We start from the raw sequence: 12403 nt of genomic DNA, 5'->3' as shown, positions 1-12403 counted from the left end.
AAAACATCAGTGGATCCAATAAGTTTTGAAAATTGTTTATTGCAAACTACACAGCAGCTTCAACTCGTCGTCTAATAAAGACCTTACAAAAGAATGAAAACGATCAAATTATAAAAAAGCCACTGATCATCTAGTTACGGTAAAAAGTCCATTTAGCATACAAAATGAGTAAACAATCGACATCCACAATCAATAGTTTGCCTATTTGATTATGTATTGGATATTTGCAGAAACATACCTTCGTCTCAACGAAGATGTCGTGGGCCGCTGACGATGCCCTTTCATTCTGCACACACATTTGATATGAAAATTGCTCTCTTTGCAATGGTTATTCTTTATAATTAAATGATAGGAAGCTTGATTCCCAAAATCTATGAATTGTCTGGTTAACTTTTCATCAGTTGAAAATCCACCGTCAACAAATATCTCTCAGAATACATTCTTCGCTTTCCTGTTCGATATCGACATGCTCGTCAATCAAATTTGTGAAGCGTTCTAAATTAAACCCCATAAAAGTCAACTATGTTGTGGGTAACAGGTAGCATATGATTAGTTCTAATTCTGAGCATTTAGCATATGTATGTATGGGTGTAATTTCGTTGTGTATTAGAATCATATTGACTTTTTAAAATCACACAATTCTGTGATAGACACTAAAGTTCACAAGCTTCTGACTGTTGAGTGAAACCTCCCCTTTTTACAGTTGATTCCAAGGGTGGTTCACCTTTCTATAAGTTGGGTTACTCTACTTGCTATCGCCTGTACGCAGGTTAAAACTCATGAAGAATTTCTGAAACTCAATGAACAGCCTATTAACCTAGTACAAAATGTCTTGTTGAAAGATTGCTTTCATATCACTGTTTCCCTAAATGATATATATCCGTCTATCAATTAAAGGACGAGTATACTGCGCAGCAGTTCTCACTGTTCTACTTTACGGCTGTGAAACATGGCCATTAAGGGTAGAAGATACTCGTAAGTTACTAGTATTTGACCACAGATGCCTTGGAAATATTGCTCGCATCTGCTGGGATAACCGGGTAAGTAGTAGTGAGGTTAGACGTAGAGTATTAGGAAATGGTGGTGAATCAGTTGAGATGGTTAAGCCACGTGTTACATATGCCTGAACACCGATTACCAAGACGCGCAAAGCTAACTAGTATTGGCGAAGGTTGGAAGAGAAGTAGGGGTAGCCAAACGAAAGCATGGTATCAGTGCTTGAAATCACTAACTTATAGTCTGAGCCTTGTTGGTAGATGCAGACTACTTGGTTGGGGTCCGCGTGACTATCCTAACCAATGGTTGAAGATATGTGGCTAGTGATTTGTTCTAATTCTGAGTATTTATCATATGTATGACTATTTTTCCAATTAACAATCAAATGGGCTTACAAATCAAGATATAAATGGGTGTAATTTCGGCTAGTGAATTAAGGCAATATCAATCCATTCCGCACAGGATGAGCATATGCCAACAGGAGACTGATCAATTGCAGTCAGAAACATCAATAGGAAGATAAAAGTGAACAACACCAAGTGAATTTAAACTTCACCCCAATGCACAAGCAAGTGGCTATCAGGACTCAGTATCTAAGTGGATAATGTGATGGCGTTTGAAGCGAACGGTACTGAGTTCGAGTCTCAGATTGAACATCAACTCTGATATGCAGGTGTAAATCCAGCTGACGAGTCCCAAATAGGACGACGGAATCCAGGACAAGGAGCGTTTCGTCCTATTCGGGACTCGTCAGTTAGATGTACTACATCTCAGAGTTGATGTCTACTCTGGGACTCGAACTCAGTACAACTCGCTTCAAATGCCATCGCGTCATCCACTCAGTTAACGAGTCCTGATAGCCACTTGCTTGTGCAACGGGGTGAAGTTTAAGTTCATTTGGTATTGTTTGTTTGAATCTCCCCATGGATGTTTAGGACTGCAATTGATCAGTCTCTCTCTGATTGGTATATGTGCATACTTCATACACGCATCCTGGATTCCACTGCTAGCCATTATCCATCTTTGCTTATAAAGCTTGTGACTTGAGGCAATATCTAGGCAGTCCATACAAGATGCACATATACCAACAAGAGACTGATCAATTTCAGTTCTAAATAACAATGCGAAGATACAAGTAAACAACACCAACTGAATGGAACAAAGATAAGATCAATTATTCAGTTAACAGGTAACTAGATAAAGGAAAGAAAAACAACAAGTTATAAAGAACTAATTACTGGTTACAGTTATATTTGTCCATAACTTGATTAGTAATGTCTATTTCAAAAAGAAAAACAAAAAAACAAAAACAGAGAAACATGCACAATGAAATAGATAACTTTTCTATGGATAACTAGACTATAGTTTGTATTCAGATTAAAAATTATATAAATATTCTTATATTACTTATATGTTTGTAAGTAGTATTTTGATGTATGTTTTAATTTTGTAAACATATTTATGCCAATATTCAATCCATTATTAATGTTTTGCCTTCATCATTCTATAATTATGATTTATTCGATGTAATTCATGAAGATGATGATGAATAGATTGATGAAGCTGCATTTCTAACTAATGATGTACCTTGTGCTTTAATTCCAACAATATTATCAGCCATACAAATATATTCACCTTCATATTCTAATGTAAAGCTTGTTATTTGTAAATAAGAGATTGTATGTGTCTCTTCAGTTCCACCACGAACACTTACTGTGACATCTTTGTAATTACCTTTGAAATAGAAAAAATAATAATAGAATAATAAATTCTCCCCCCCCCAACGAAAAAACTATAAATTTATGACCAATAATTAGATTTATTGTTAAGGTTACATGTTAAATCGTTAGTGTTTTTTAGCGAGTTGGTTTTCTATGGGGTGGGGGTCGCTAACCCCATGCCCAACCTTCATCCTTAATCCGGGCTTGAGACCGGCAGTAGCCCAGCCGGAGGGGCTACAGGCGGGTCGGAGAATGCTGGTTGGAGGCCTATGCTCCATTAGGAGTAACAGGCGTAAGTAAGTAAGTTCATACATGTTAAAATTATGATAGATTCAGGTAGTTTTAAACTAGATATTTATGTTGTGTCTGCTTTTTTTTGATATTTCACATTCTGTGATCGCGGTAGTCAAGAAATCAACAATTTGTTATGTTACGAACATTTCAATGAGTATCCCTGTAATTTTGTGCTCAAATACATTCGATAGTCCCTCACTCGTGTTCTCATTCACTACAACACTGGTAAAAATCAATATAATTTACATTAAAGATAATTGAATATTCGAATCGGTAAGGTAGGTTTTTCAACTATCACATATTTCAAGGCTCATATATATCCATCTAATTGGGTTAAATATACACTTCAGTAAGTGCAACTGAATCCGTTTACAATGTTATATATCTGAGTTTCCACTTTTGTCTATTACGGATAATAATAAATGAATGTGATGTGAACATCGAAACAACAAGCCTTGACAAACTACGGAAGCTATTTTTTGAGACGTTACTTCATACGATTCAAAGCTTGTAAAACTGTAACATTTACTTTTGTCCCTTCTATAGATCATAAGCTTTCGTTTGATTCACTGCCATAGCTTTTTCTGTTCCAAAGCTATTGTAATTTAGACGTAACCTTTTGTACTCTATTTTCTACTCTAATCCCTTAGTTTTGGACGTTGTAGTCAGGTTAGACATCTATTTATTCATATATCTTTTTACACTAATCTGAATTCGGGTACCAGATCGGGATTGGAATAAAGCGAGTAGTATTCCAGTTGTCGTGTCTTCTCTCTCTCGCATGCCTGTCAGCCAATCAGGTAATAGAATAGTTTTCGTCTCTCTACCCCACTTCGAACTCACGCATCGTTGCCTCAAGGTTAAACCAGTTAGCCTATCGCATCAAGGTCTTAGTCTACATTAGACAAGTTATCCTCGGCACTAAAGTGGGTAGACAGATCAAGGACGTAACAGAATGCCTTATACATTATGTATTTTGACCACTTCATAAAAAAATTAAGTCAATTGATTTAGTTTTCAGTTGGTAAGATGTACCACTGTACGCTTTTTGTAGATCCATTCCTCATCATCATTGGAGTGGCAGAAAGAAAGAGTCTGATTCTTACATAGGGTAATATTTTAGAGTACTATTGTAGTGAACGAGAACACAAGATTACAGAATCTCTTAGTAAGATCTGAGAATCATACTTGCAAAATGTCAATCAATCGTCTCAGAATTCACTGATCCTTCATTTCCATACTAATTGCTCTCTTTTCCTGTTCTTTCCTTTTCGATCTTCTTGACCTTCTGCTGCCACTTTTTCTATTGCTAACTAGCAGTAGCACTACTTATATCGATATAAGTAGCACACACTACACTATGACATCATCAATATGAAAATATGTTCAAATATATGGGAGATTTAGCTTATAGCAGTCCACATACAATTGAGTTTGTTTACATCTAATTTGGCTAAGCCCTTTTGTTAAGTTATTTAACGGACAGTCATTCGTACAACAACAACAACCTATCTGTACTATTGTACCTTTATTATGTGCGCTTGAACATTGCTTACTGCCTACTCATGTATTCATTCTGCTAGCCTTACTATTAAACGCTTAATTGATTCGATGATTCATGCTTTTTCAGTTGTATATATATGTACATCTTAATCATGTTCACTGCACTGTACTCGCTCATTCGACCTGCACGCTCATTCGCCTACTTTACGGCACTACTCTTTCATGCTTGCTTAACGTGCCTACAATTTTGGATATCTAGTGTGGTTCAATAATAAACGAAATCAACCCTTCGTCTTCGCCTTCTGATTTATACACCATAGGACGTTATCGAGTAACGGGGCGAGATTACAGTTTATGGACGACCTTTGAACGAATCTAATATGACCTTAAGAAATGTTAGCCAATCAGTAAACAGTCAGCATAGAGTAAATATATATTATACAAAACCACCTAATTAAAGTGGATACACTTATTTTATATGGTCCAAAAACTTGTCAATGTTAGAAAAAGGTCCAAAGGTTCCAAAATCGTAATGCATAAGGTAGAGGAACTCATCCATATGGCTCGATAATAGTTGGTCTCTGGAGCCGTGATAAGGTCATAAAAGCCCTCTCAGCCTCGACCACATAGCTTCATTATTGTTTGTTTGTACTCCGGTTGTGTAAGTTTATCATTTTTATTATAGATATCTTCCTACAATACTCATACTAATGCATAGCCGAAGTTTCAGTAACATCTGCGAATATTGCAGCCAATGTTACTGGTGCTTTTATGATACAGTTGACAATAATTATTATAATATGCCTTAGTCTCAATCTGGATCGAGCGATAAGGGTTCTTATTCTAGCAAACATCTTCCTTTAACATATATTACATCGAAGGACGACATCAAGGTAGTCTGCACAAGGTCTACAAGTTATTTAATACTTGTAATTACAAACACAGGAGCTTCTTAGTAGTTTCATTTGTTGTAACCGCTTAATTGTCAAGTCTTCTCTAAAATTCTCTGTAAACCGATCGTACATGAGCATCAGGCACTGAAATAGGCGCCGTGACCTTGGAATCCCTCAGACGCTTTTGATTGTTAGTCTCGCCAGTAATAGTTATCAGGACGAATAATATAGGAAGTTTAAAGATAATATCGAATATCGACTACCACAATCTAAACAAAAAAAGCAAAAAAATAATAATAAAAGTCACAATAGTTATGATTACATACCTGGCATTTGAATTTTATCTTGTTTTTGATTTGGTTTATTAAAATACCAATTAATAGTTGGAATTGGATAACCACGTGCTTCACATATTAATGTAACATTAGTACCTTCAATAACAGTTTGATTTAATACAGTTAATTTGACCGAAGGTACTTGAAGTAAGAGAGAAAGAAATAAGAATATAGTGTAAGGTAAATAAATAATACAAACTCTGAGAAAATAGCAAACCAAAAGTTCACCATAATACCTACCTAACGATATTTATAACATCTGTCTGTTTTCTATAATGTTGGCCAGACTTTATCAACAACAACCTATTGTGGGAGAGAACAAACCAGATTCCATCCAGCGGAGGAAGAAATCAGGAAGAAGCACTGGAAGTGGAAAGGATACTGATATACTTGAAATAAGTCGATTTCGCGATAACGAACGAAGGCCAATGACACGATAAGCTAATCTAATCTGTTGTCCCAGGCCCCGCTAACTAGATGAAGAAATCCAAGGCAAAAAGGGGGAATATGTATTCCCTAAGCTGCCGAGTACAAGCAAGTCATAAGGGGAAAAACTCAAACGTATATATACAGCAACTAATTGTCCTTGGGCATCATTATAAAATAGCACACTCAAGAAACAATGGATCAATAGCGTTTAAGATAGTTTACAAGTGGGAATTATGATGTGAAGGTAAAATAGCGCTTTTGGAGCGAAAACAGCTAAATTCAAATTTTCAAAATAAAATTACAAAATTAAGCCATTTATCAAGTAAGTTCTGGGGATTTGACATCCCCAACAGATACACATTGAAGAAATCACCCAACTCGGTCACAAGACAAGCCCTCACATGGGATCCTGAAGGCCAAAGAAGAAGAGGAAGACCAAGAACACATTACTCCGAGAAATGGAGACAGATATGCGAAGAATGAACAATAATTGAATAGAACTAGGAAGGAAGGTCCAGGACAGAGTGGGTTGGAGAATGCTGGTTGGCAGCCTATGCTCCATTGGGGGTAACAGGTGTAAGTAAGTAAGTAAGTGAGTAAGTAAGTAAGTAAAGCCACATGATATTTTTCAATGAGTTATATGATTAGTCAGTTTAAGTAATTACAAAGGTATATCACCTAATCAAACCTTAAACCGTGTAGTTCAACAATCAAATTAGAATTGTCGTGATTGTACACTCAAGACTACAATTACTCAAGATCGAGTTCACTTCAGTAGTGAATATCGGAATTCTATCAAGCCTGTAATTTATATCACTTACTTAACATATGTTAATTGTCATTGCAAGTGACATTTATCTAGGATCAAACAGTTGGTCAATCCATAATCTCCACAATACAGTCATCATCTATACTAATTCTTAATACCTTTTAGTGTTATTAATTTCCCAACTAATCTAATTCATCTACTAAGTATATGTTTACTGTACTCGACTCTAGATCACAGTTTCTGTTCTATATTCTATCTCTCACAGGGTTATTCGTATCCTAGGTGAAACAAACGTCTATGACACCTGAAATGTTAATAACATTTCTTTATGATGTTAGTTCACAGAGTTCCAGATGTTCTTCAATTGTAGAAATGCTGTCCTTGCTTTGTCAATCCTCGCCTTTACATATGCATCCGATCCTCCTTGTTTATCAACGATGCTCCCCAGGTGCTTGTATGTTTCCACCTCTTCCAGAGTTTCACCATCAAGTGTGATTAGGTTGGTGTTCTCCGTGTTGTATTTGAGAATCTTGCTTTTTCCTTTGTGAATTTGGAGGCTTATCGATGCAGAGGCTGTTGCTACATTTGCTGTCTTCATCTGTATTTGTTCGTGTGCATGAGAGGGGAAGGCTAGGTCATCTGCGAAGTCCAAATCATCTAATTGCTTCTGAGAAGTCCATTGTATTCCATATTTCACCTCAGATGTCAAAGCCTTCATAATCCAGTCAATCACCAGAAGGAAGAGGAATATTTTCCAACTAGTCTTTAGTTAATATTTCGTCAATCACATAGGTATTATGCCTTACTGCAATCTCCTCACAAATATTCGGGGTTCTCTTTATTGTTAGTTAATAAATATAAATCCAAGTTTCAAAAATAAGAATAAACTTATTGTAATAAATTCTTATTATTTAGTTGAAAAGGCAATAGCTAATCCAAAACAAAATAGAGGAAGCAGGCCTGATAAATTAGAACCGGAGATCTTCAAAGATGTTGGTTTGATCTTAGAAGTCATACTAACTGAAAGATTAACTGGATTCCAGAAATTGGATGTAATCTCACGTGACTGGCCTCAATGATCGATTGTTACAATTTGAAACAAAGGATAGGAATCCCCTAGTGATAACTACAGAGAAATCGGTTTGACCCATATAAGCCTCAATAATTATATGACGCTTGAAAAAGCAATTTAGGTGAGAGCCCAAAATACTGGGCTAGTTTCAAACCTGGACAAGGATATATTGGACAAATATTCACTCTTATTGAGGTTTTAGAACACAAGAATACTTAATGACTCCAAACAATTGTGGTATTTCTTGATCATAAGGAAGCACTCGACTATGTTAATAGAGAGATTCCTTGATGGTTATCATCATTTAAGGGCTTACCAAAAAATCGCATGAACCTTTTGCAGGCTCTCTATTAGAACAATACTAATCGAGTCAAAGGTGAGCAGAAAAAGTAACATAGTGTTGTACGTCAAGGCTGTCCACCTCACTATTTTATCTAGTCTTTGATAGACATACTTGTAGAAATAACGCTCCTGTAAGCTGGCTTTCATGGAATCGATCTTCTGTCTGGAGATTCGCATGTTGAATTAGAAAACCAAGATAACAGAGTTCGGTTTAATGAAGACGTGCGTTTCGCCCTGTTTGGGACTCGTCAGCTGGATATACCTCCATCTCAGAGTTGATGTTCACTCTGTGACTCGAATAGTAGATGAGATGCAGGTACAAACGGCTGACGAGTCCCAAATAGGACGAAACGCGCGTCCGATTGGATTCCACTACTAGCCACTATCCGTCTTTGATTACAATGCTTGTGAATTAAGGTAATATCGAGATAATACGCACAGTATGCACATATGCCAATTAGGGACTGACCATTTGCAGTCCGAAAAGCATCAATGGGAAGATTCAAACAAACAATACTAAGTGAATTCGAATATCACAAATAAATTGAAACATCAAAATCTAAACCAGTAGTGATATCATACTATACTACTTTCAAAAACTGAAGCTTTTAGATTCTATACTTTTTGAAGTCATAAGTTACACCCTACAGGATGAAGTTGGAAACTAAGTAAAAGCTGTTTATTGGGACTAATACTCGTATTGTAGTAAAACAGAAGCACAGACAGTAACTGATAATTTTATATAGTTAAGATCATGAGTCAATTGGAGCTAGACCACCATGGGCAACCTGGAATCACTGGACGGCCAACTCGTCCTATTGTGGGACTCCTCAGCAGTGCTCATCCACGATCCCGCCTCGCGAGCGAGATTCGAACCCAGGACCTGCTAGTCTCGCGTCAGATCACTTAACCGATAGACCACTAAGCCGGCATACAATGGTGTTAATGTCAATTGACTCATGATCTTAACTATATAAAATTACTAAAATCTCCACAAAACCCCCTTGTGATAGTAACTGATAAGTTCAGATTAAATACAAAATGTGCTAAGATTTCGAAAGTTATATTCTGAAATGAAAATTATTACCACTAAATAAGTAAAATCTTCATGATAATTGAACTTCTTAGAATAAATAGTAAGAAGAATGAGACTATGTTATATCCCAGCAAAGACATAAGTACGGGTAACTTCCGGGATCTATTAGTGGACGATTATTCTATACATATATTGTTATTGTTTAACTATTGAGTAATTAGATTGTATATATCTATATTCATATTATTATAAGCTTCATTTGGATCTATGAATTATTATTATACGATTTACTGTCCCTAAATTATATTCAGTTTATTGATTACTGTTTCCCACATTCACAGTCACATTTTGACTTGATCCTTCTATTTTATGATGGGATGCGGTCTGTTTAGCTGGTATATAAACCGAATATGCTTGAAATAAATGATCCGCACAGCAGAAGCTGTAATTGGTGTTTTTAGACTCAATTGTATGGTCTAGGCGGACAAGGGACCAATAAGGACGCTAGACTACTCATACTGGTCGAACGTCATTGATTTGGCACAGTGTTAAGATTGGAAAAGTCATATTTCGATTGGTGAATAAATCACGTGATAAAAGCCAGGCATAAAATTACAACAAATTGGCATAGGGCCTTCTTTTTAAAATTCATAACAGACCTTATGCTTTTAAGTTAAGAAACATCATTTTACTGTCTTTCAAGTCATAGTAGGATTTTTTTTCATGATATATTACTTACTTACGCCTGTTACCACAAATGGAGCATAGGCCACCGACCAGCATTCTCCAACCCACTCTGTCCTAGGCCTTCCTTTTTAGTTCTATTCAATTGTTGTTCATTCTTCTCATGTCTGTCTCTATTTCTCGGAGTAATGTGTTCTTTAGTCTTCTTCTTCTCCTCTGGCCTTGAGAATTCTGGGTAGGGGCTTGTCTTGTGATACAGTTGGGTGATTTCCTCAATGTGTCCTATCCACTTCCAGCGCTTCTACCTGATTTCTTCCTCCACTGAAATCCAGTTTGTTCTCTCTCACAGTAACTTGTTGCTGATAGTGTCTGGTCAACGGATCCAAAGTATTTTGTGTAGACAACTATTGATAAACATCTATAACTTCTAGGTGGTAGCCTTCGTTGTTCTTCACGTTTCCGCCGCCATACTTTCATAAATTATATTTTTACATACTTATTAACATTCATTTAAATAATCACCATTATATAAACCTTTAGAAAACAGTAACTTACCAGTTTGACAAGGTCCTTCACTAATTGGTATCACTGTACCATTTGATGAAATAATAGTTGCATTCATTTTACATTTTGAATATGTTATCCCATCGGAACCGCATACTTTACCTGATTTAACACAATAACATATACTTTGTGATTCAATTATTTTTGAATCAATATCTGTACGTTTACGACATTCTAAATCGGTACCACATATACCATACCATGTAATTCCTTGTTTTAATATACCATTTATAAAATCATTAGGTATATTACATAATTGGGCTTCTTCTAATGCACATATATCACAACAACCACATTTATCACGTACTATACCAACATTACATTGGATAATAGGTGAACATTTTTTACGATCACATTTATTACATTCATCTTCTATCTGTTTTAGGATAGTTGGAGATTGTAAACTTTTGGAAGGTTCATAATAATGATGATGATCATCATTATCATATTGACTACTATGAATGATTTGAATGAAGATAATATGAGTAAAAAATAAAAAAAATAATTGAATGGACATATTCAATTTTGTTGCTATGGTAACTATTTATTATAATAATAAGTGAAGAACGGTGTTCTGGGTATAAATGTATTATGATGTTAGTTATCTTAATGTAATATAGATTTGTACCTTTAAAGATATTGATTTTAGCACAAAATTAAAAAAAAATGAATATGAGCCAATAAGAAAGATAAGGGAAAATGTAATTGAACAAATCGAATTCCCCCCAACAAAAAAATGTTTCTACACAACTAATTCAATGGTGCACACTAAATGAATAATATTCGTTAAAAAGAAAGACATGTGTGTTAATAGTTTAACCAATCATAAATTAGTGTTGTGTTACCTATGTAAGAATAGATTTCAATTCAAAATAGTTATTATTGAAATGAACTATAGTATAGTCATTAGAAGCAAAGATGGATAGTGGGTAGAAGTGGAATCCAGTTGGACACGTGTTTCGTCCTATTTGAGACTCGTCAGCTGGATGTATACCTGTATCTCAGAGTTGATGTTGAATCCGAGACTCGAACTCAGTACCGTTCACTTCAAACGCCATCACATTTTACACTTAGCTACTGAGTCCTGATAGCCACTTGCTTGTGCAATGCGGTGAAGTTTTAAATTCACTTGGTATTATTTGTTTGAATCTTCCCATTAATATTTGGGACTGCAATTGATGAGTCTCTTATTGGCATCCTGTGCATGCTGTGCATATTGCATTGATATTACCTTAATTCATAAGCATTGTAAGCAAAGATGGATAGTGGGTAGAAGTGGAATCCAGTTGGACACGTGTTTCGTCCTATTTGGGACTCGTCAGCTAGATGTAAACCTGCATATCAGAGTTGATATTCACTCTGGGACTCGAACCTGGTACAGTTCGCTTTAAACGCCATCACATTATACACTTAGCTACTGAGTCCTGATAGCCACTTGCTTGTGCGATAGGGTGAAGCTTAAATTCACTTGGTATTGATTACTTGTATCTTCCCACTGTTATTTAGGACTAAAATTGATCCTTGTAGAAAATTTATAATTGTATCTTGATTTATAACTAAGTATGCTAGGAAAGCAAAGTTAATTCTTGATCATTATACATCAGTGATTGAGAAATATCAATATGAAATAAGACAGATTTAGATATTACTATCCAACTATTATTCACTAAGATAAATTCCTTAGTAGCTGAATAGATACAATTTTAGTTGGATTGTGGGAAGACAAACATATGGAATTTCTCAAAACTGAATAAATATCCTTGTA

At 35.6% G+C, this 12403-nt stretch overlaps 1 protein-coding gene across 1 annotated transcript; it reads right to left on the bottom strand.

Moving 5' to 3' along the window:
- Nucleotides 1-2218: 2218 nt before the first annotated feature.
- On the bottom strand, nt 2219-11155 carry Smp_180600 (insulin-like growth factor binding protein-related; the record flags this gene model as incomplete). Its single annotated transcript, XM_018795393.1, has 2 exons — nt 2219-2730; nt 10630-11155. The coding sequence occupies 2 exons, from the start codon at nt 11153-11155 to the stop codon at nt 2528-2530; spliced, it is 729 nt and encodes a 242-aa protein (XP_018649710.1). The 3' UTR covers nt 2219-2527.
- Between the last annotated feature and the right edge of the window lie 1248 nt (nt 11156-12403).

The sequence above is a fragment of the Schistosoma mansoni genome, chromosome 2 (assembly GCF_000237925.1).
Source record: "Schistosoma mansoni strain Puerto Rico chromosome 2, complete genome".
Classification (NCBI taxonomy): domain Eukaryota; kingdom Metazoa; phylum Platyhelminthes; class Trematoda; order Strigeidida; family Schistosomatidae; genus Schistosoma; species Schistosoma mansoni.
Note: the sequence above shows the minus strand (reverse complement) of the source record. Positions and strands in the feature narration are given on the sequence as shown.